This window comes from Pelobates fuscus, chromosome 1 (assembly GCF_036172605.1).
Source record: "Pelobates fuscus isolate aPelFus1 chromosome 1, aPelFus1.pri, whole genome shotgun sequence".
NCBI classification, from domain to species: Eukaryota; Metazoa; Chordata; class Amphibia; order Anura; family Pelobatidae; genus Pelobates; species Pelobates fuscus.
The window spans coordinates 38,343,737-38,370,044 of NC_086317.1; the positions used below are offsets into that span (position 1 = coordinate 38,343,737).

Consider the following 26,308-nt stretch of genomic DNA (forward strand, 5'->3'; position numbering starts at 1 on the left):
GAGAGCCCTATTTAGGCTTTCTTTATTGCAAGTTCTGTTTAATTAAGATTTATTTATCCCCTGCTATGTTAATAGCTTGCTAGACCCTGCAAGAGCCTCCTGTATGTGATTAAAGTTCAATTTAGAGATTGAGATACAATTATTTAAGGTAAATTACATCTGTTTGAAAGTGAAACCATTTTTTTTTTTTTTCATGCAGGCTCTGTCAATCATAGCCAGGGGAGGTGTGGCTAGGGCTGCATAAACAGAAACAAAGTGATTTAACTCCTAAATGACAGTAAATTGAGCAGTGAAATTGCAGGGGAATGATCTATACACTAAAAGTAATTTAGGTGACTATAGTGTTCCTTTAAGTATAATTTTAAGTATATAGTTATTACTATGAGGCTGTCTGGATTCTGACATATTACAAGTCCAGCTATGCTATGGTCACATTGAAGAAATTCTTCTCTTTCTGATAACCGATGATCCCAGCTGGGTTTCATTGGTTAGAACACAAGGCGAAATGATGAACCTGTCTGGAAAATGGGGCTCTGTAAGTCAGTGTAACCTAATGGAATGGCTCCAAATCGAGATAACGGCCTTCTTTACTCGGCTAAATTCCGAATTACTTACCTTGTTCTTCTGTCTTTGTACCCAGGTCAAGTGTGATCCAGGTGATTTAAAAAAACATTACACGTTAGATGAAATGTAGAGGCGGCATTTATTGGTGTACAGGTAGAAGCTGGTCACTTTAAACTATGTTAATATAGTCTGTGCTTAAAGTCCATAGAAGCTGGAAGATGTAAACTGATTCACATTTCAAAGAAATGTACTCTTAAATCGTTAAGGCAGTGATTTCCAAACCAATCATCCACGCCTACCAGTCCAGGATTTAGGGATTACACAGGTAGGCGTGCCTTGAGGCCTGGTTTGAAAACCACAGCAGTAAGGTCTCAGTCATGGGCAGTATGGAATATTGTCCTATTTTAACTTTAGTTTTTGCTATTGCTTTATGAGGACTAGTCCTGTGCTGGGGGTAAATTACTTTTCTTATTATTGCCATTTATATAGCGCCAAAAGATTCCATAGCCCTTAACAATATTATGAGAGGGGGGATTTAACTATAAATAGGACAATTACAAGAAAACTTACAGGAACGATGGGTTGAAGAGGACCCTGCTCAAACGTCTATAGACTGTAAGCTCGTTTGAGCAGGTTCCTCTTCAACCTATCGTTCCTGTAAGTTTTCTTGTAATTGTCCTATTTATAGTTAAATCCCCCCTCTCATAATATTGTAAAGCGCTACTGAATCTGTTGGCGCTATATAAATGGCAATAATAATAATCATTTACCTCCAGCACAGGACTAGTCCTCGTAAAGCAACAGCAAAAAAAATAAAGTTAAAATAGGACAATATTCCATACTGCCCAGGACTGAGACCTTACCGCAGTGGTTTCCAAACTAGGTCTCAAGGCACGCCTACCAGTCCAGGATTTAGGGATTACCCAGATGTATCAAGGTGTTTTCAGAAGAAAAAAAAAACCTTAGACACAACTAGGTAATCCCTAAATCCTGGACTGGTAGGTGTGCCTGGATGATACTGATTTAAGAATGAGTTTTTTGAAATGTGAATCAGTTTACATGATGCTGTACTTACAGTTGAGGAGTGCAGGTGTACTTGGCAATAATGTTGCTACTGCAATAATGACCTCTAGATTTTTTTCGATATGTAAAAACGTCTTTATTCTCATATACACTTATACAAATACTTTCCTGCTGCGCTACACATGATGCTCTTATAAACATGATGCATTATTAGTCCATAATAGGCACTCTCCCAGCATGTGACCTTTTTTATTGCACTGGTACAGACTAGCAACCGTGCATACTATAATGTTCTCATATAGTAGGGGACATATTCTTCTCAGTTAGGCGACAGGGTTTTAAGCACTGTTAATTTTGTCGACTAACCATTTGTCAAATTTTAGTCGACTAAAACTAAAACAATTCAAATGACTGAAATACAACTAAAACTAAATTGGCTTTTTAGTCAGAATACTATGACTAAAACTAAAGTGACATTTGCTGTCAAAATTAACACAGGTCTTAAATTGAGTGGGCTCCCAAGTCTCAAGGAGTAGAGTCCTCTTCATCAACAAGTCTCTCTTGAGCTACAATGTATAGAACGAACACATTCAGAATACTTCCAATGTTTCTGTCTATATATGACTGCACTAAAAACATCTCTCATGGGCCCCTCCCCCAGAAACCTCCTGGCCAATCGGTGACCAGCCACGAGCACAGTTGTGTGCATTCCCTTCCTCCTCCAAAATGAAACGACCAGGTTCTTGTAAAACTAAATCAAGAGAGGGCAATGCAGCAGCTTGGGAAACAATTGACCTCTATGAGGAAGCCATGACGAAGATCTTTCTTAAACTGAGCCCTTCCCTACGTTAATTCTAAGCCAAGGTTACAGACATGGATAGTGTGTTATAGCACAAATAGTATGTAAAAGCATTAAATATACTATTGGCCGGAATTTAATCTGTGTCCGAAATTTAGAGAAATGTGTTGGATGAATGGGCTATTGCAATAAAACCGCAATAAAAACCTAAATACACCATGCAACTATAGGGGAGCGACAATGCAAGGGGAGACCCAGCATGTCAATCTGGTGCAAGTAAGAGATCTCCTAAAGTTTTAAAAATGTTTAAACATAAGCATGTGTAGCAGCTAATGTCAGGACCTAGATCATATTGTCTACAGGAACTCCTCACTTACCGACCGGGTTTCGTTCCCACGACCCGATCGTAGAACGAATTGTTTGGTAAGCGAGGAGTTAAGGGATTCCCTGCTCTGCTGCGTTCCTCTATGTTTGGGGAAAGTTCCCCGAACATAGATTAAGGGATTCACTGCTCTGCCCCGAACATAGATTAAGGGATTCACTGCTCTGGTGCGCATGTCTGTGTTCAGGGACATTTCCCTGAACATAGAAGAATGCACAAGAGCAGGGAATCCCTCTAATCTATGCTCGGGGAAATATCTCCGAAAATAGAGGGATTTCCTGCTTTGCTGCGTTCTTCTAATTTCCACAACGGCTCGCACTTACCACCCCGTGAGCAAGCTGGTTGCAAGTGCGAGCCATCGTAAAACAGGTAGGTCTCAAAACGAGGACCACCTGTATACTGTATGTATCTGGTCAAGCATTACAAATATTTTTATTTAGAACAATCTGGGATAGTGCTTGTTCATGTATATATTGGCTATACGACTACCTATAATAAAGAGGTAATGTCATGCTGTACCAGAATGCACGGTTTAAATACAAACCCAAAGTTCAATGGGTTGGTGATCAGTTCTCTGCAGTATCTAATCAGATTACAGTGTTGGTTTGTAACAATGTGAGGTAAGACTCTAATTGAAGGAGGCTGGGAGCCTTGTCCTTGGATCAATTCCTTTTAATTCCACAACTGTCAAAACACAACTTAAATGTACTACAGTCTGTTTAATCATACACCGGAAACTTATAGGAAACGTTCACGGTGGTTCCACCTCTTTTTAATTTCCACATTGGTCAGTTTGCCTTGAGTTAGAACCCAATATCGCGCTGATTCACCAGGTCACCATTAAAGCAGACACATTATTTCCATAAGGCAGCTGCCCAAAATAAATTGTTTACTAGATAGCACTAGCTTAAACTGAGACTGGCGAGAAAATATTGAATTGAGTGCTCTGGAGAATTAATCATGTTGTATATTATATTGCGGGTGACATTGTTCACTGAACTACCTTTACAACTGGAGAATGGGTTGATGGGTTGGCAAGCTATTGCAATGTAAAATTTGGATCCTTGTAAAAAGAGAAAAAACAAAAAACTGACCTAGATGATGACATATTTTGGGGAATTTTAGTTAATACCCAAGGTGAAGGTGACTGTGCCCAGCTAGTCCAGCGGCTGGTGCTATTTCTCTCCGATGCTCAGAACAGTCCGTCATTCGGCTGCCGTGGATTCCTCTGCCTGTGTTCTCTGATTCCTTTGTCTGTAAGTTAGAACTCCAATGTGCACGGTTATCATGTTGCTGCCTTCATGGGGCTTTCTTTATTTTCTCTCAAGCTGTGATTTCTGTTTGTTTTCTGCATCCCCTCCCATTCCCATTGAAAGAAATCACATTCTTGTCTGGCTTCCTAGTCTCCTAAATATCGACCCCAGGCTCCATTAGGAGTGCCACTGCCCTTTCATGAAATTTATGCAGGCCACCATCTTTGTTATGGACAAATAATATTATTTAGTAATTGAAGTAAGGAAACCCTTGTTGAAGATAATTGTAGAAATAGATCATTAATTTTAATACTTTCTTCTATTAATATTATTATTATTATTATTACTATTCATCTAATTATAATTTTTTTTTAAACAAGAGAGTTTTAGAACGTCTGTATTTTGAGCGTTTTGGGGGAAATCCCATGACCACTTCTAACTGCTATGCACATACTTGCTCTGCTCATCCCACTATAGAGTATAACTGAGTGACCTTAGAGCAGGGCTTGATGGGAAACTTACAGTTCAATGATTCCTTAACTGGTAAATTGGTAACTGGGATGTGGGGCTAATGTGTCAGAGGGCTTTGCATTAAAAAATAATTATATATGTGTTGCTGGCATATGTTTTATATATATATATATATATATATATATATATATATATATATATATATATATATATATATATATATATATATATATATATATATATATATATATATATATATATAAAATATATATATATAATATGCTGCATATTTTGTGCATGCTCAAATCTTTATAGTTTTTGCATAAAATAAATAAAGCCTGCCTCTTTATCCACGCCCCCTCAATCCAGAAAAAATACTTCCTTATAAAAGTTATGAACACATGATCTGAACAACAAAGCAACCTGCATTAGAAGGAGAGGGCACCCAGGGAGGCATATAGTAATGATATCGCTACCTGTTTGCAGTTTCGCTGACTGTCTGCAGCCAGGTTGTGATATAAAAGTGGATCATTCAGTGCAATTGGGGCTAAAACTGTGTGTGTGTGTGTGTGTGTGTGTGTGTGTGTATACATTTTGATAAAGAAGTCATTCTGGAGTTATGGGGCATGGCTAAGGCTTATGGTACAGCATGTTAATGAGGCCAAATTCTATCAAATGTATTGAAGTTGTATTCGTGCCCAGGGTGTCCCTTTAAGACAAACATGTATTTCAATCATCTTCTATTTAGTTCTTCAGATTGATGTCAATGATTGCATTTCTATCTCTTCCCATCCATTTGTAAACAGGGCTCGGTTTATTTATCCATGGGTATTGTTTGTTGACATATATGTTACTCAAAGGGAAAAGTAATTTTAATCTTTATTTTTTTTAATTTATTTTTTACACACATTCATTATTTTTTTTTTAGTATGCGGTTTCCTTTGCTGAAGCATGTCTAGATTTAATAAACCGTTTTTATTTTTATATTTTTATTCTATGTAAAGGCCTTGGGGAGATTTGAAATCGCTCCCATACAGAATTCATAATGCAGATTATCTAAAGGAATTGACTAACCAGTACAGAGCCCAACAGTTCTGCTTTGTAGTCGGAGGTTTCAGAATACTGCAGCACTGTATGATACATTTTAAATATGTTAATCTGTTCACATGTTCTTACTCACATATTGTACTGCAATCATTCTGTATTATTACCGAACAGTTAAAGGGATAAAATCCTGGTGAGAACAGGTTTGTTGTATTGCAATCAGAATGTGTGCTTTTGTAAATTTCCTTCTTACAACTTGTTGATTGTACGGAAAGCCGTGATATACAAACGTGCGCATGTCTGTTAGATTGTTGCAAAGTTGTTTTCACTGTAAGTGTCACTTTAAATGGAAGTCCTATTTAAGTGCTAATATGTACAATCTTGCAAACCCCTGGCCTGTTTTATTACAGCAGTGTACCAGATTCTGGTTTTGTTTTGATACAAATGGAAAAAAGTCAATGGTGATCAGTAGACTTGATACCGGAGAAACTGACGGAAGCCAAGCACAGAGAGATGGACACAGGTTTCTTCAGGAAGGAAGAGATTCTTTATTGGATCACCGATCGGGACTCAGAGGGACTAGCGTCACCAAAATACCACAAGTTCTGAGCCCCGGACAATAGTGCAGGCTCCTTATATAGGCATATAACTCCTCCCATATTAAGCTCCACCCGCACATTCTCTTAACCAATCAACACAAATAAGAATTAACTTCCTGTTTGACCGCATGGCTTGTCCAGCACAATGGAGGAGGGGAATACTATATCCTGTATTCTTGCACATGCTCCGTACACTACTGATCGTATCTTGCCTCGTGCAACCAACTGATCGATACGTCAGCATATGCACGTACACATGCCACGTGGTAATCTCGGCCTACTAAATTTATTTTTACCGAGATTCCACCACATTCCCCCCTTTGATGCCTCTTGATATTTTACAATTACTTGAGGCATCACATAACCTTAGTTTGGCTTACACCGCAAGTTACCTTGAACCAGACCAGACTTATCTTATGATGTGAATCTTCAACATTCATCTTCCTGCATTGGTTCTCCTTGATCTAAAGCCTTATACTTATAAATCGCCATTATCTGTGCAGCAGCCTTCCTCTCTGCTATATTTTCTATCAGGCTTTGCACAGACCTAACTACTAAGGGTATAAGACACGGCAGGAGTAGACACAACATTAAAATCAGTAGGACTCCACCTACCACTGCCTTAAGCCCTCCAAACCACTCATACCAGCTACCAAACCAACTACTTGGATTATACCCTTTCCATACCTGAGTAGGCACATGCGCTAGTTTAACCATATGGCTAGTAAGCTCAGCTATTGCTTGCCCTTCGTCATCTATTTGAAGACAGCAATTGCTTAGGTTAAACTTCCCACATACACCTCCCTCTACTGCCAAAAGGTAATCCAAGGCTAATCTATTCTGGTATACTGCTGTCCTCATCCTGGTATTATGTTTCACTAGGAGATTGAGCGCTTGTGATGTTTCATTAGTGATAATCTCAACCACCGCCTGTAATCTTATAATGCGGTTGAGCATATAAATAGGGGTTCTATAACCAAAGGTACCATCTTCTGCCCACGTGGCTGGCCCATAATAATCTATGATACGCTGGGGAGGCCATTCATTATCTTCCCAGGTGCCTATCTCTAAGGGTCCCCTTTTCTTCCTATGATTCACATCATACACTTTAACACCTAAAGTCTCACCTGTTTCAATCGGTAACAAGAAGAAGGATGGTTTGAGCATACCCAACACACATGCCCCTTCCCAGTCCTGTGGCAACTCCGAATAGGCTTTCTTACCACAGATCCAGTACAAATTTGCTGGGGCTCTCCAGGTAGATGTGATGGATAAATCAAACCACACATCCTTTAAACTGGCATATCTAGCAAACGGGTTAGATGGTTCTGAGACATTTGAAGCCGACCACCAAGTTGTATTTTTAGTATCATCATCATAAGCTTTTTGCCCTAGACAAGTTAATTCTCCTACAGAAGTATTATACATTATTCCTTTCCTTGCTATGCAAACATAACCTATGATGGAGGTCTTTAATCTCCACTCAGATTTACCTCTAACACTCAAATGATAATCGGCTTGTGTAGATATTAGTTGGTCAACTGCCTCAGAACCGGACATTACCTCCTTTGCTTCCCAAGGCCATTGGTCTCCCATGTTAGTACCTCCACACACATAGCAGTTGGTAACATTAAGACTACCGGCAATACTTTCGGCTAAATCTATGAACAGGTTTTTAGCGTTATGGGGGATCTTATTATCTATACTCATCTCTTCATAAAAGGAATGGTATACTTGATGAGTCTGGGAGGATACCGTATCAGTCTCTATTCCTATAAACAATAATGTCCCAGGATCTAAACCCGTCCCGTATATCTGAAACCCAAATAAATTTCCATACTTATCTAGGAACTTGTCGGGGTTATTAATAAGTATATGGACTGGGTTGCATTCCATAGACTTACAATAAGGGCTAGTCGGCAACTTAGTCACTATCATGTCTTTATCTACTGTCTGTCCCCAAGTCGCCCACCCCACACAAGACCAATATGGGCAAAAGTTATAGTCTTTATTTGGGCATCTAGGACTCACATATTTATTTTTACTACTGGGACAAATATATTTATCGTTAGATCCATACGTCCTCTCCCATCTAAGATCCCCACATACATTCCACGGCTTTCTACCACTTGATATCGCCTTACATGCATCAAATAGCAGAACACCCGAAGAATATACGGATTCTAACACCGTCTTATTAATTAGGGTCCCCTGAGGATCTCCATTCCTGAGAGTCAACCAAATTGTACGAGGTTGATACTCTGGACTGAAGCACTTAGGTTCTCCTACTCCTAAATGGCACACACTATAGTCTATATTTAGGTATCTACATCTTGATACCTCTCCTTTACATTCGTACTGTGAATGCCAAATTAGGGTTTGGGAAATATGGTTACCTGTTCTCGTAGTCTTAATGCATACCTCACAGCTAGGAGTGTCGGTACCTCTACCTTCCTGAATATAAAAACACATGTAAATAAACACAATCAAAAGCACATCTTTCGCCGTCATCCTCAGTCTTCGTCCGTGCGATGGAACCTCAGCTTCCAGGATGTGAGGGCTGCAGGGAATGGAGTTCTGCTCGTCTTCACAGGTGTCCCTTCGAGACTTTCCTGGCTTATACACTATGTGTTGGTAAGCGGACAGGCTTTATTATGGCCTTCTCACTCACACCTGTAACAATAAAATTTGTAATCCACACGATTCCTCGTTACTCCGACTGAGTAGTGCGTTTCAACCGGATCTTGCAGGGATTCTCTGGATCTGCTGTAACTTGCCAAGAATCGACTGCTGCTGGTTTAACCCTGGAGTGATGTATCCACGGAGTCACTTCGGCCACTTTAATCGCTGTAGGGGTAGACAAAAGAACAACATAAGGACCTCTCCACTTGGGCCCTAACGGTACATTATTCCACTCTTTAATCCACACTTGGTCTCCTGGATGATAACTATGAACAGGGGGATAAATATTCACAGGTAATCTATCTTGTACCCATTTCTGTACCTCCTCCATAGTCTTACCCAACTCTACAACCTGCTGCCGGGTAATTCCTTCTCCCAACTGACTCAAATCCCCCCTTAAGTTACCAAGTACGGGAGGTGGTCGCCCATACATAATTTCAAAAGGAGAGAGGCCCATCCTTCTGGTAGGGGTACTGCGGATTCGCAATAGAGCTATGGGTAAGAGAACGTTCCACTTAAGTTGGGTTTCCTGACACATTTTAGCCAACTGGTTCTTAATAGTTCTATTCATTCTCTCTACCTTACCAGAACTCTGGGGTCTATATGCAGTATGAAGCCTCCACTTTATACCAAGCATATGAGTCAGTTGTTGTAGGCACTGGTGAACAAAAGCTGGACCATTGTCCGATCCTATAGAACAGGGTAGTCCATATCGGGGTATTATTTCTCGTAGCAGGAATCTCACAACTTCTCCTGCTTTCTCTGTACGAGTAGGACATGCTTCTACCCAGCCTGAATAGGTGCACACAATTACCAACAGGTAACGATGTCCACCCGATTTAGGCATCACTGTAAAGTCTATTTGTAGATCGGACATGGGGAGTCCCCCCATAAACTGGACTCCTGGTGGCTTTACTGGTCCTTATCTTGCATTATTTTTAGCACACGTTACACATCTACGTACAATGGCCTGAGTCAAGTTGGACAATCTTGGTATGTAGAAATGTTTCCTGAGAGATTCTTCTGTACTGTCTCTCCCAGAATGTGTCCCGTTATGATAGTTCTGGACAATTTCTACTGCTAGTGATGCTGGTATGACTATTCTTCCATCTTCTAGCTGATACCACTTGTTCTCCAAATACTTTCCCGGTTCAGTCTTTAACCACTCCTCTTCTTGAGTTGTATAAACTGGAGTCCATTGAGACAGTGGGGTTGGTATTAGAGCAGCTATATGCCCCACATACTCCTGTCTTCCTGATTCAGCAGCACGCTTAGCTGCACTATCTGCCATCCGATTTCCTTTGGTTACATCACCATCTCCTCTCAGATGCGCTCGACAATGTATAATACCGACTTCTTTCGGCTCCCACACTGCTTCCAATAGTTGTAGGATTTCAGCTGCGTACTTGATTTCTTTGCCTTCTGAATTCAGTAGTCCTCTTTCTTTATACAAAGCTCCGTGGGCATGAGTGGTTAAAAACGCATACTTAGAGTCCGTATAGATATTTACTCTTAAACCTTCAGCCAATTGTAACGCTCGTGTTAGTGCTATCAATTCTGCCTTTTGTGCTGATGTTCCTTTTGCCAGTGGCCGAGCTTCTATCACCTTGTCTATTGTTGTTACTGCATATCCTGCATAGCGGATCCCTTCTTTCACATAACTACTGCCGTCGGTGTAATATTGAACATCGGGGTTCTGGATGGGAAAATCACGAAGATCTGGTCTACTTGAAAATACTTCATCCATTACTTCCAAACAATCATGTTGACTTTCAGTAGGTTGTGGCAAAAGGGTAGCTGGATTTAAGGTGTTTACAGTCTCTAAATGCACTCTTGGGTTTTCACACAACATTGCTTGATACTTGGTCATACGGCTGTTACTAAACCAATGATTTCCTTTGTAATCCAACAACGTCTGTACTGCATGTGGGACTCGTACATAAAGTTCTTGACCCAGAGTGAGTTTATCGGCTTCAGCTACTAGCAGGGCGGCTGCAGCTACGGCTCTTAGACAAGGTGGAAGTCCGCTGGCCACTGCATCCAGTTGCTTAGACATGTAGGCAACAGGTCTTTGCCATGATCCCAAGTACTGTGTCAATACTCCCACAGCCATTCTTCTTTGCTCATGTACATATAGGTAGAATGGTCGTGTGTGATCAGGTAGACCTAATGCTGGGGCACTCATCAAAGCCTTCTTCACATCTTCAAATGCCGTTTGCTGTTCTTGGGTCCATAAGAAGGGGTCGTGCTCTGTACCTTTGATGGCTGCGTACAGAGGTTTTGCCAGTATCGCATAGCTGGGAATCCATATCCTACAGAAGCCTGCTGCCCCCAAGAATTCTCGCACTTGTCTTCTATTCTTGGGTATTGGTATTTGGCAGACAGCTTCTTTTCTCTCTGGCCCCATAATCCTTTGACCTTCAGAGATATGGAATCCCAGATACTTGACGGTTGGCAAACACAACTGAGCCTTCTTTCTAGACACCTTGTATCCTGCCTTCCAGAGAATGTGCAGTAGATCGTGCGTTGCTTGCTGACATTTTTCTTTTGTAACTGCTGCTATCAACAAGTCATCTACATACTGTAACAATACACACTCTCCTGGGATGGACTCGAAATCCAGTAGATCTTGACTTAGAGCTGAACCAAATAGGGTAGGTGAATTTTTAAACCCTTGGGGCAGTCTTGTCCAAGTCATTTGGCGTTTTGAGCCCGTTACAGCGTTCTCCCATTGGAAAGCGAAAATACATTGACTTTCTGCGGCAATTCGGAGGCAAAAGAAGGCATCTTTGAGGTCTAAGACTGTGAAGTAAGTAGCCCCGCCCGGAATTAAAGCAAGCAGGTTATATGGATTGGGTACAACTGGATGTATACTAACAACCGCATCATTGACTGCTCTCAAGTCCTGCACAGGTCGATACTCATCTGTACCGGGCTTTTGAACAGGCAGCAATGGGGTGTTCCAGGGGGAAGTACAGAATTTTAGGATACCATACCGTATGAACTTATCCAGATAGGATTGAATGTTCTTCTTAGCCTTCTGCGGGATGTGGTATTGTCTTAGGCTCACTGGATAAACCCCAAGTTTCAGTTCAATTTTTATAGGTGGAATATTGCGGGCCAGTCCTGGTGGGTTGTTCTCTGCCCAAACTCCTGGTATGTTAAACAATGTCTCATCACTCCTAGGGTTTTGGCTAGTCAACACTGTATAAAGTCGCCACTCTTCTTCCTTTGGTACGGATAAAGTCATAATACCTGAAGGTCCATTAAACTTTAAGGATGTTGTTCCATTTGGTAGGAACGTAATCTGCGCTTGTAATTTTGATAGCATATCACGTCCCAGCAATTGGACTGGACATTCAGGCATATAAAGGAATTGGTGTTTTACTACGTGGCCTCCCAATGTACAGAGTCGACTTTTAAGAACCGGTTTTTCAGCACTTCTTCCAGTTGCTCCTATCACAGTAATAGTCCTTCCAGATGGAGGAGCAACTAGATTAGTCACCACTGAATGTTCAGCACCAGTGTCGATCATGAACGCACTCCTTTTTCCCCCTATTGATACATCGACCATAGGCTCCGCTCGACCAAGGGGGATGGAGCCCGGTCGGTATCAATAGTCCTCCATGACCGTGTCAGCCAATCCTACAAAGTCCCTACCTTCTCTATCGCGGGACCTTTGCGCTGCTGGAATATACCTGTCTTCCCTAACACTTCCTCTGTTCCCATTACTCCCTCTATAACCATTACTCCCTCCGGGGCCTCCTCTACCTCTCGCTCTACCTCTAAAGTTTCCGTAGCCTGCCCTGGGTTGGTCTCTCTCGTACTGCTCTCTTTGTGGACATTCGTTCCTCCAATGCCCTTCTTCCTTGCAATACGCACATTGATTCCTACTCAAAGGCTCCTTACTCCATCTTCTATCGCCTCTATCTGGACCCCGTCTATCTACGCCTGCGATCGCTACCGCTAGCATATCAGCCTTTTTACGCATCTTGCGCTCTTCCTCTTTCTTACTTTCTGTATCCCTATTCATATAAACCTTATTTGCTACCTCCATTAGTTGGGTGATGGACATACCTGCAAACCCTTCTAACTTTTGTAGCTTGCGCTTAATATCTCCGTAAGCTTGGCTGACAAAGGCGGAGTTAACCATTCGGGAATTGTCTGCGTCTTCCGGATTAAAGGGGGTATACAAGCGGTATGCCTCCAATAATCGGTCATAAAAGACACTGGGCGCTTCGTCACTTTTCTGGATCACCTCAACTGTTTTCGACATGTTAATGGCTTTCTTTCCTCCTGCTTTCATGCCAGCAATTATAGCGTCTCTATAGGCTCTGAGTTGAACCATGTCAGCACCATTTACGTTCCAATCGGGATCAGTGTTGGGATAATGTGTTGCGGCCCATGCTGCTGGATTGGCTTGGTTCAAAGCACGGGCTCTATCCTCTAGTGCTTTTATGGCTGCTTGATTTATTCTTGTCCTTTCCTCATTGTTAAATAAAGTCATTAGTAACTGCTGGCAATCAGCCCATGTCGGATTATGCGTCTGTACTATTGAGGTGAACAGATCAGTCATAGCTTGTGGTTTCTCAGTATACGAGGAATTATGGGTCTTCCAGTTTAAAAGATCGGTTGTGGTAAATGGGACATATACGAAGACTGGGTCAGCATGTGCCATTTGACCTGCGGCATCGATATAAGCTGACCCGGGATTCAGACGAAGAGGCATCTGATAGTGCTTTAATTGTTGGGCACCAGTCAACTGTCGGGTTTGGATGGGGCTACGTAGAGAGGCGTCAGTCATGGGTTCCGGTCGGGGAGAGATAGGGTATGGGGATGTGGGAGGTTGGTTTTGGGAAAAGGTTGTAAATAAAACACTTCGAGTCGAGCTAGATGAAGCTTGACCGGAAGTCTGAAGTGGCGCCAAATCAGGATATTCGTTTCTAATGGGGGTGGGTTCTGGTTCCGGAAGGGGAGATTTAGTACGAGGGGGGGTGGATCCTGTACTGGAGGAGGAAGCGGAAGTGGATGAGGGTAATGAGGGGAGGGGTGCAGGACTTCCTGCGTTTGCGTCACTTCCTCTTAACGGTAAGTAAGGGGGCGGCAAAGGGATCTCGGACTCAGGGGGCGTGTCCAAAATGGGCCTAACACCGGTCCTAGTGGACGAACAAGTCCTAGCTACCATGAGGCGACACTGCTCCTCGTGGCATGTCTGGAGCCATTTTGGCGAGTCATTTACGGCCTGTCTCCAACAGTCAATATAAGGAAACTGGCCGTAAAGTTCAGGCCTACCTGATACAGCCACGTGTAAGCGCTGTACCAGAGTTGGATCCAAACTGCCACGTGGCGGCCATGCCGCAACCAAAGTAGGCCACTCCCTAGTGCACAAAGTAACTAAACGTACAGGAGACATCTTAACCCCAAAATCACAAGTTTTGAATCCCTTTTTAAAATTCTTCACCATACAACCTAAGGGATCCGGAATCGTTGACTGCGACGCACCCATACTTAACAATGGAACGTCGTCGACAACGAATACTATACACGCGTACTATTCAACAGTCACACCCGTTTCCTCTGGCAACAGCACCACGTGGTACAGTTACCAAGTGAAACGTACACAATAACAATAAACACTCAGGGAATTCCCGTACACACACAGCTGTTACACCAGTCACTATATAATCAATATTATGCCCTTTGGCGTAACTATACAGTCACCCACACTATAATTCTCTATATACGAATTACCCGTCTATAACACACCCCAGTAACATCGTCTTTTACAAATAGCGGTTACAGTACGGTTAGCATAGGTCAAAGCACAAGTTAAGGTCACAATACAATTATTAGTGGTTATGGTGTTAAAACATGCAATTGACGACAATGATTAGTACTTATATACAGTGTCAGTAAATATACAGGGTTATGGTACCGTGCACTATAATACAGCAACACACTATTAACACTCTCGCTAGACGGCTGAGCTCGCGCTATCTAACAAGATATACACTTTACTAAAACAATCGTTAACACATTTACAATTCCCAACTAAACTATTGGCCAGTACCTTGAATGGACTACCTAAAACTATATACACCCGTTTTGGTTAGCCACACTGCCCAATCACCACATATATAGCGAGCTAGAGGACCGAATTTACACAGACGCCTCTTAGTCGCACTATCAAAAGTCTAGTGGGTTCCAAATTTACACGCCTTCCCACTTAGCCCAGATAGGATGAGAACTAGCGAACCGAATTTACACAGACGCCGCTTAGTCTCCCGGTCTCTCCGACCTAGCGAACAAAATGTACACCCTAGAACGCTAGTCTAGACAAGACACCGGTGTCCGGCTAGGGCTATTTACACCAGAGCCCCGCCTGACTAACAGAATCAAACGGTCTGACTAAAGAGCGTTCGATCGAGCGGTGCGCCTTCGCTCCTTCCCTCCGACAGAGGGGGCAGATACACAGATTCAAAACCCCTTTGGGCCTACCGCACAATCGGTATACCCCTAGTGGGTCCTGCCGTCTAAAACAGCAGTTGTCTTACCTCCTCGTTCCTGAACCTGAGTTCACACTCATCGACGGGGACACCCCAGCACTTCTCACGTAGAGGCCGATGATCTCCTGGACAACGGCCCAGTGGCGCCGAGACGAAGGGAGGTCCACGCAGAAGTTCAGGGGTGCAGCCGTAGAGAACGTGGGCAAAGATAGACCGTCTCACGCCTCTGCCTCTCAGCTACCGTTGAACGATGAGCTTCCCGGCCAATGCACCAAATGATACCGGAGAAACTGACGGAAGCCAAGCACAGAGAGATGGACACAGGTTTCTTCAGGAAGGAAGAGATTCTTTATTGGATCACCGATCGGGACTCAGAGGGACTAGCGTCACCAAAATACCACAAGTTCTGAGCCCCGGACAATAGTGCAGGCTCCTTATATAGGCATATAACTCCTCCCATATTAAGCTCCACCCGCACATTCTCTTAACCAATCAACACAAATAAGAATTAACTTCCTGTTTGACGGCATGGCTTGTCCAGCACAATGGAGGAGGGGAATACTATATCCTGTATTCTTGCACATGCTCCGTACACTACTGATCGTATCTTGCCTCGTGCAACCAACTGATCGATACGTCAGCATATGCACGTACACATGCCACGTGGTAATCTCGGCCTACTAAATTTATTTTTACCGAGATTCCACCACAGACTTGCATAGAGATTGTTAGAACTCCCGAGTCGTAGCAAGAATTCAATTATAGTTAATTTATCTGTCTTTTATGAACAGTGAGCCCATGGTTTATTGACTACCCAATGGTGCTCAGCTATTTGTAAATTCTGGACGTCTAGCGTTTGTGAGACCTGGTCAGTTTGTCTCTCATCCTTGCAGAGCATTACACTGTCCAGATAACAATTCCATGATGCTCATTGTGTGAATCAGGGCTATGGATTGAACAGGATCTGAATAACATTAACGGAACAAGACAGGGGCAGGAATCGGCGGAGCAGGAATAGCTCTGATAAGGAAGCATTCTACCTTACATCTAAAGGTTTCCATTTCCTACCTTACTGTTTGAGGGTTAATAAGTGATTAAAACAAAACCACAAAGAAAATAAATCAATTGCACAACTGTTCATTTTCTTCTTGGAGATATGTCTTCACGGGGAGATATTAACATTTTGTCCCAAACTAATATGAAAATCTATCTCTAAACATATCCATTCTTATCTAATTAAGGTCAAGGTGAAATGCATCCTATGCCAGACTGTGCCTTGTACACCTCACATGTAAAACAAAATAAATACACAACATATAATATGGGCTACCGAGTAATTTAATTGCGTCTGAAATGTAGCAATATTATTCCATGTTTGCGTAGTGTTCCAGGAAACAAGATTATATCCCTTTAAATCCATTGCTGGAAGTTCAAAGGTCAAGTAGAAAGCTTTGAAAAAATTACATAGGCCTGCAATATTTAGTGCTCTCTCATTCAATGTGCTAAAAACAGCTAAAAAACAAACAAAAAAACTGCCATCCGATGACTCATTTCAGTTTGTAACCAATACGAAGATCCCATGATCTTTATGGTCCAGACCTGAATTGTAATTGATAGTATTTTTTCCTTTTTAAACAATGTCCTTCTCCTCGCCCACGTATACCCCCCCAACCATGACAAAAGCCTCAGACATAGAAGGTACCCATCAGATTTCAGATTTGAGCTTGGCATTTGTTCTTGTTGCAGCTCCCTGCCTGCTGTGGGTAGAGGTGACTTGTCAGAACAACCATCCCACCACTAATCTATTTTTACACGTGCAATCTGCTGTTCTGAACATTCAAACACTTTCTTTTCCAAGTACGTACATGATTTTGAAACCTGCATTTTTACTGCGGTCTGAATGTAGATGTTTCTAAAAGTGCCTAAAATGACCTACTTACATATAGCATTTTGAGGAAAGAAAAGTATTCTATCTATCTATTTATCGCCATTTGTATAGCGCCAACAGATTCCGTAGCGCTTTACAATTTTGTGAGAGGGGGGGTGTAACTATAAATAGGACAATTACAAGAAAACTTACAGGAACAATAGGTTGAAGAGGACCCTGCTCAAACGAGCTTACAGTCTATAGGAGGTGGGGTGTAAAACACGTTATATCCATCTATCTATCTATCGACCTATCTATCGTGAAATTAACCAGTTCTGAGCAGGGACTATGCTTTTGCCAATCATCTAAACCCCCAGCCAAATTCGTTACAGTTTAATCATAGTATGTGTGTGTGATTCATTTTTCTCTCTGTTTTGTACCACATTCATCAGATTTAGTTCCCTGTATTTGTGTGTGGTTCCTTATTTACTATTTGGTGAATTTAACGAATGAACCCATGACACTAGTTTTCTATATAAATGAAATGGGAAGAGACTAAAGGATATTGTGTTTGTGGACTATTTGCTGCACATCACCTGATCCTAATGTAGTTTGGAAAATATTAGTGTTTATGTAAATGCCATATTTGGATATAAATCCCTTATTTTTACTTTTATGAACATTCTGCAATAATGTGTTACGTTATAGCTTTCCCCAGCTAACTCACCGAATAGGATGATTCATAACACTCTGTAGTTTTACTTTCAATAATCATATTTGTCAATGCAAACTTACAATTCAAAATTGTGCTAAATTTGTATTCATCACCATAGAAACGAAAGAAAAATTGCTTTCCCATACAATGGTTGTAATATAGGTTATATTAGTGTAAAATGAAGTCTCAATAATACCTACTACAATAAAGATAACCTCGATAAAAATTATGATGATTCATAACTCTGTCAACATCTTATTTATTCATAACATTGTGTATATATGCAAAAAAAAGGAGCTTTAGATAAAGTACTTGGTTAAACAACTTAGCGTCTCTGCCACTCTAAACTTACCTTGTTTCAATATATTCCTTTTTTTTTTTCTATCTTTTTCTCTTAAAATATATAAGGCAAAGTGGGGACTACATTGCATTATGTATTTTCCTCTGCTTGAGAGAAGGCAGAGATACCTTTGTCAAGTTTTGTCATTACCCCTGGCTGTTTCTAGCAAAGGTGGGGGGCATAAGGCATTGTTTTGTTCAACCCAAGACGATGTCTATAGAGGTTCTTGCAGTTTTGCGGGATACTCCATATACCTTAGTGTACTCGCGCACATGCACAGATTTAATGCAAGGAGCTGAAGAGGGCCAGCAGGAAGACTATGGCGGTGGCCATGAGGGACATCTTCAGGTAAGTAAAACGTACTTTCCCCTTGTTAAGTCCCCATCGGGGGTCTTTACTAATTCTGCAAAGCCTCCTGAAGGTGATGGAGCCACTTTAAAAGGGAACAGTCACTTCCCAGGATTTGTAATACAATATATAATTAACGATGTAGATATAGGATATAGAAGAAAGATATATGTATATAGAAAAATCCACACCATTTTATTTACCACGATTCTGGAACAGAGCGCCACCATCTTGGCATCCGCTTTGGTTTACTCTTTTCGTTTCATGCACGTCTTTCTGCATCTTTTAACATTTCAGAGATTTTTGACTTCACAAAGAGGGCACAGTATTTAAATGACTATTCTAGACTGTAAGCTTATTTGAGTAGGGCCCTTCTCAACCCATTGTTCCTGTAACATTTTGTGATTGTTAAATTTCACACTTTATAATATTGTAAAGTGATGTGGAATAAGTTGGCGTTATCTAAATGCCAATAATAATAATAATGCTATATCTCCTTTTCTTTGTCAAATTTGTGACACGCTCTAACTAGGCCCTTTGTCAGCATCCCAAACCTTCCCTCCCTTGTCTCTGTTCCTTATATGCCCTTTCCTGATGAGAAGCTGCATTACCTTTCTGTAAAATTGGGTTGCAGCTCTTCCCAGATCTTAAATTTTTATTCAATATAATAAAATGACAGCATTTATAGGTTGCTGTAAATTTGAATAGCAACAAATAAAAATACTGTTATTTTATGGGGCAAGTCCATCCATGAGATAGGATATATTTCTGGATGTTTTTGCAAGGTGTTCTAAGGGTAACTGGTGTATTGTTTATGTCTATTCCAAGCCACTGCCGGGGTGGGCTTTAATGGTAAATGAGAACATTACAGGATGTTGCTACTGGGATCAAACAGTAACGAAAAGAGGGAAGTAGCGACCAGTTTGACAGCAAACAAATATGGCAGCACCCATCAATCAAATACATGTCAGTACCCCATTGTTTACTTGTACACTTTATTTTAAAGGATCACTATAGTGTCAGGAAAACAAAGGAGTTTTCCTGACACTATAGTGCCCTGACGGTGCCCCCACCCTCAGGGTCCCCCTCCCGTGGCGCTGAAGGGGTTAAAACCCCTTCAGCCACTTACCTTATTCCAACGCCGGACTCCCTCGGCACTGGTGACCTCTCCTCCTCCGCCAATGTCAGCTCCCTCTGCCGACGTCTGCGGAGCGGCAAGTGCCATAGGAAAGCATTTCTCAATGCTTTCCTATGGACGCTCTGTGCGATGGAGGCATAATATGCCTCCAGCGTCGCAGATGCGCCTCTAGTGGCTTTCCGGAAGACAGCCACTAGAGGCTGGATTAACCCCTAATGTAAACATAGCAGTTTCTCTGAAACTGCTATGTTTACATGTCAAGGGTTAAAACAGGAGGGACCTGGCACCCAGACCACTTCATTGAGCTGAAGTTGTCTGGGTGACTATAGTGTCCCTTTAATCCTTCAGACTTGTAAAAACATATATTTGACATTGGGAAAATAGTTGGAAGCAAATGTGTAATTTTCAGACATGTAACAGCCCTGCTTTAAAACTTTTGTTGTGAAGAAAGCAGAATGTAAGGCTGAGTGCCATGGGGCACGGTTCTTAGTGCAGAAAACGAAGTATTTCCAGGTCTTCTTAATTAAGTCCCTGTTTCTGGTAATAGATGAGGCAATGTGACATTGCGAGGGAGTCCCGAGACTCCAGAAGGAAACACTGTGTGTGGACAGCTGATATCTCTGTGCAGTGTGACAGTCTTCATTCCACAGTGCATTCACTTTGTATAATTTGTTATTGAGATTCTATAAATTCTCATGTGCAACTATATCACGACTTATTAGGTGCATTAGCTTTCCCTCTGAAGAGTAGACCACAATAATCTGTAGAAACACACTCACACTCACTCACTTTCTCTCTCTCTCGTCATGGAAGCTGAAATTGCTTAGCTTCGTTATCAGGTGCTCTGTTATGTATTTTTTTTTAAAAACAAACAATTATTTTAAAAGAAATTGTGTATATCTGTGGCTTTAGAAATCATTTAAAGGATGTGTGTCCTTGGTTCAAGTTGCAGAATGAGGCATCCTTCTTGTTTTTGAAGGGCTGCTGATGAATACATGTAGTCCGAGGTTTGATGACTGACCTCCTTCCCATTGGGGTGATCTGAAATGGAAAATTACAGCCAGCAGCCACAGCCTTTCATGTTATTTATTCATTTCTTACTGTAATTCTGAATCCAGCCACAAAGGGCCCCTGTATTTAGCTGTATATAGTCCCTGTGCACTGCTATCTGCTCCTGCTTTGGGCAATGCAGCAGGTTGCGGACAGAATCATTCAGGTCAGTGTGTGTACGTCAGTATATATGTGCAAGGTGAAATGGGCCACTTAACTCTGCGCTGGACTGTACGCGATGCTATGGGATGGTTACCTCTATGGTATCACTCAGTGGGTGCCGTTTTAACCTTGATATAGGCTAAAAAAAAAAACCAATGTGCTAGTGCCAGTGTGGATGATGTAAGTGTAAGGTGTATCGTAAATCAAGATCTCCCAGCTAGATTTGAACTGTAACTCCTATCATGCTTTGCTGTATTGAAGGCTGTCAAAGCTTCATGGGATTTGTAGTTCATCGACCGTGGTTCTACAATTTGTCCAATCCTGGTGTAGAAGTATTTAGGGGCTCATTCACAGCTTGTATCCATGTGTTTAATCCACGTGTCAGCCTTGCTGTTATTATTTGTCTATATTTGGGATCTGCTGTTTTGTAATAATACCCCTCCTACGGGCTCTGCATAATCCCTTGCTGCTATTTCAGAAACCGACAATAATTCTGAGATATCTATGCGTACAGTTGTTTTTCTTAATTGTGGGTATGCTGTAATGGAGGCTTTAGTCCCACTCTGCAGTGTATCTGTAACAAGAATGCACTGACTGTATTGTTGGTAGGCAATATTAACCATCGGCCATTGACACTTTGTGGCACTCGCTGGGTTAAATGTGTCAATTGCTGTATACTCTGCTCATAGCAAGAAAAAAAAGTTCCATTAATTTGTTCATTAATGAAAATTACAATAGATATGATTTTCACCATTTTGACACCTGATTGCTCGTGTTTGTAATTCGTGGTTATATTATGTTTGCTTTTCGTTTTGTGATGCTAAACACACTTTCTGTGTCATTTCTAGTGCACGCCATTCAAACGAAATGAAAAATGAAAAGTCTGGCATCCCGGGAGATGAATGCTGACTGATGCCAAGCACATTTTCCTCTTGTTGCAGGTAGGTGATTCTTATGTTGAGAGGACCATTTGATGTTAGAACACCTCTTTTATTTTTATTTTTAATCTTTTTATTGATTTGTTTTTGCTATATGTAAACATTTCATTACTGTGAGGACTAGGTTTGGTGGTCAAAGAGTTAAAATGGCAATAAATGAAGTTACATTAAATGCCACGTATTTCAGACATGCTTGCTATTTAAAATAATGGTGCTGTACATACCAGCTGTAGCCTAAATAGTGCTTTCACCTCCTGTGGAGTGTGCAGGCTAGGATTTGCCGTCTCTGTGTACCAATTACTACAATAAACTCTGTACAGGGGTGCCATAGTTATGATATTATAAACATTCCTTGCTACTTGCCATCTTTGTTCATTTTCATAATGTTTTGAGGCAGGCAGTTACCCGAGGCTACTGGTCCACTCATAAGAGAAAATAATTTTCCCAAAAAAGAGACTATTTTACTTTTTTGGAGCAGAAATGGAGAGTAGGCTGAGGCATACATACAAAGGGCCACAAAAGGCAGCCAGACCACGTCCTCTCAATGAATTGGCTCGGGTGCGTTGGCCCTGTTGTTTTAACCCTTTAATGTTCACTTTTGTAGATTCAGCATTATTTACATTAAAGGGTTAAACTTTGTTCTTCACTCAAAGTGCTGCTTTTAGAGAGCATTTGATTGGAGTAGCGCTGTGTTTAACCGCAAATGCAGATCTCATTGTATTGGATGTAGTCGCAGAAGACATCACTAGGCAATGCTGATGGAGGCAGAGTAGGGGGCTGCAACAGAAGTGTCCTAGCACTGGAAACAAGGTAAGTAAAGGGAGTAAAGTTTTATTTAACTTTTTTTTTTTCTAGCAAAGGGTGCGAACAGAGGTCACAATTAACCCCTTAAGGACACACGACATGTGTGACATGTCATGATTCCCTTTTTTTCTAGAAGTTTGGTCCTTAAGGGGTTAAAAAAGGGAATTCATAGTGCATACAGGAGCATGCCCTTCCAATGCTTCGAATAGGAAATCATTTTCCAGTTTCTGCACAACAGCAATGTTTTGCCTTGAGGGATTTAATATACAAGACCACTGCACCTTCAATGAAGTGTTCTGGGCGACTGTAGTGGTCCTTTGTTTTTTTTGTTCTTTTTAAATGTATTTCTTTATTTTTTTTAATCCAATTGATTTCCATCACTAAAAGGCTTTATGTGCAATGTGGTTATTTGTGCATTGAATTTCCCATGATGCCAAGCTAGCTTTCAGTCTGACACAGCATCACAGAAAACCTATTACCCAAGTTTATGGTCTCACATCACCAACACAAACAAAGCATTTTACAAGTATTTTATTTATAGCAATTTGTGTCTTGGCCTTTCAGTTTTTTTTATGTGTTTAAGGTCATAACTTTTCTTCTTGCCATTTCTAACAGATTGCAATTTTTAATGTGTAAAAAACAAACAAACAAAAAAAAAATTAATAATGTAAAAAATTGCTTAATTCAATCACAGAAAGAAGCAGTTGTGTAGTAAAGAACCTATTTTTGTAGTAAAGGGCACAGCAGTTCTAGTCTTATTTAAATCCTTATATTGAATAACTTTAATGGACTTTAAACACAAATCTCATTTGCAACATTCTATTTTCTAAAATGATTTCACATTCTCTCTGATAAAATTCTTATATTGCACGCCTGTTTCTACTTGGCACAGATACCTCGCCGGTGCTCACTTTGTTGCATTAATCATATTACAGTGAATTGATGATTATTTAAACATCTGTTTTGTTCCGGCAATAATGGTCAGATTACTTTTTGGTACCAAGTGCTTGGCCAGGAACCGTGTTTGTAGCCTGATGAGAACAGAAACATTCAGGCTTGTTAACAAAATCCTGAACGGTCAAGAATTCCCCAGAGAGTTGCAAATGTAAGGACTAAATAGCTCAGTCGGAAACCAAGCTAACTTGTAAAACTTTTAAATCCAGCTCCTTTGACCTAAGAATATGTAATTCCATGGTGAGTTCACGACTATTTAATTTTTAGTGAAGAACCCCGTCTCTGAATTTTGTGTGAATGTAAAACAAAGTAATGTGGCCTGGGGCTTGTTTGCCTTGCACGTAAATTTGGAGTATATCTGTTTTTCTGTATAGAAATATATATGTTTATAGCATTTCTTTTTTTTTTTTTTTTCTTTTAGAAAGGTAAAAAATGGGAAACGCAGAAAGTCAAAATGTAGAGCAAGCTTTATATGGAAAAGACCATCCAAGTCTGGGGCGAAAACACACATCACGCTCACTTCGCATATCTAATAAGAATTCACGTCGCACGCGCCATGCTTCTTCCGGTAAGCCTGTGCACCGAAATTCCGAAGTTAGCACGCGTTCCAGCAGCACTCCCAGCATCCCTCAGTCTTTAGCAGAAAATGGCATGGAGCCTTACGCCCAAGATGCAAACCTGGATGATTTTGACAGCCATGTTTGGGTTGATGTGGGTTTAAGGCCCGTCTCCTACCACACAGATTCTTCAGTGACCCCGAGTTTAAACAGCAGCACTGTCTTAACAGCAGCATCAGTACAAAGCATGCAGGACTCTGAGGAAAGCAGACTCTTCGGAGAGGAGGCTTCATATTTTCCAGATGGAAATGGTGAAACTCAACATTATTCGACAAATGGGCCAAACCTCTTGGAGGCTGCAAGTTTTAAGAAAAAGAGGTCCAAGTCTGCAGACATATGGCGAGAGGATAGCTTGGAGTTCTCGCTCTCTGATCTAAGCCAAGAACACTTAACTAGCACAGAGGAAATCTTATGCTCCACTGAAGAGAAGGATTGTGAGGAAATGAGGAGGACTGAGGAAGGTGATTGTCCCAAGCAGCTGGACCCCTGCCAACGTGCCAATTCTTTAACGGTCTTGTACCCTCAGAAGAACCCTCACCTGTCAATCAATGGAGTCCCTAGGAATAAATTTATGATTTATTGTCGAAATTTAGTCTCGCACTCACCAGAGTCTGATAAACACAAAATGGTACCTGCTTCTCCGGAAGAAGCCCCATCATACAATAATTACAACACGCTTCCCTGCAGAAAGTCCCACTGCCTGTCCGAAGGCGCCACAAACTTAAAGCTGAGCCATAGCAATAGCATGCATGGCAGAAGAGCAAAGACAACTCAGGTAAGCAGTGTACTTTAATCTCCTTGTTTAAGCAAGATCTCTCGCTTTGTCGCAGTTACTGTATTGCTCTGTCTGTGCAGTTACTTCAGTACATGTGTTTTAAAATGTAAGCAAACGATGGGTGATGTGTTACTTCACAGATGTCCCAATACATTAAACGATTTATAAATCTAGCTTTTAAGACTTTTTTAAAGGAATATATATATTATATAATTAGATAATATACGGTATCTTTTGTTTTTGAAATAAGACTTTGGCATATGTTTGGGTGTATCTGAATCCTTATTCATCTGCAGTAACATCTTAGTGATACATGTAAACTGGTAGAGCTGAACAAAATTTGATAACTAATCAGCCCGAGAGAGAGTGTGTGTGTGTTCGTGTGTGTGTGTTCGTGTGTGCGTGTTCGTGTGTGTGCTTTTTTTCAGTTTGCTTTTTATTTCTCCACTCCCAATATTTGTTGGCTGGCTGATTTTTAAATGCATAAGAACACCATCAAAAATAAATGTATAAAACAAACTACTCTCTAGCTCGTCAGTTTTAAATTATATTGTCTACTTAATTGATACGTGATCACACATAGTGTTTTCCCTCCCTCAGCATATAAGAAAGATTAAAAATTTAATTAAAAAAGTCTTATAAAAGCACCTTTTCAGAGCTTTGATTTATGGCATATAGCGTGGCATGGAGTGAGAATGATTTCACTATTTCCATTGTTTAGAGTAAAGCAGTAAGATAATTTTAAAGAGTCCATTTTGGTAAGGTACACAAAGCGTAACATTTAATAATTAAATCTACAATAAGTTTAAAAAGAATAAAAAAGATTTAGCAAATTAAGTTAACATTTTTGGTGTTTAAAGATTCGGTCCCTCCAAATATTGCATGTACTGCAAAAAAATGCATAAGCATTTTTCATGTAAAAAAAAAAACCTCCCCTACCTTTAAGACAAATGGCTCAAACATCGAGGTGGTCTGAACTTAGTTAGGGAGCCCTGAACTTTGTGCTCAGTCTGTCTTATTGCACTGTGTAAACAGCTTGTATGGAGCGGCCCCCCATGTGTGTCATTTATGTCGCACTTGGGTGTAAAATTTAAGTTGTTTGATGCTCCCTACATGTGGTCCTTGTCCAGTGCTGGGATCAGAGAGAATTTATTGTGTGTATTGCTTGAAATCTCGAATACAAATACTAAAAACTCTTACAAGTTTTTACTAGCGTGAGAATTGTTGGAAATTTAATGAGACTTCAAAGTGAATTTCAAGTTTGAGGCAGAAGGGGA

The 26,308-nt window shown here is 41.0% G+C and overlaps 1 protein-coding gene across 6 annotated transcripts in view; it reads left to right on the top strand.

The window, feature by feature from the left end:
• The window catches only part of TIAM1 (TIAM Rac1 associated GEF 1), a 277,233-nt gene that overhangs the window by 171,164 nt on the left and 79,761 nt on the right, over positions 1-26,308 (top strand). For 5 of the 6 annotated variants that reach the window (XM_063447935.1, XM_063447957.1, XM_063447946.1 and 2 more), the window contains 2 exons: positions 21,792-21,884; positions 24,061-25,031. The exons of the other annotated variant lie outside the window; for it this stretch is intronic. In XM_063447935.1, coding sequence (XP_063304005.1) covers positions 24,072-25,031 — 960 coding nt within the window. In that variant the 5' untranslated portion in view covers positions 21,792-21,884; positions 24,061-24,071. The remainder of the gene's footprint in view (positions 1-21,791; positions 21,885-24,060; positions 25,032-26,308) is intronic. 6 annotated transcript variants of the gene reach the window in all.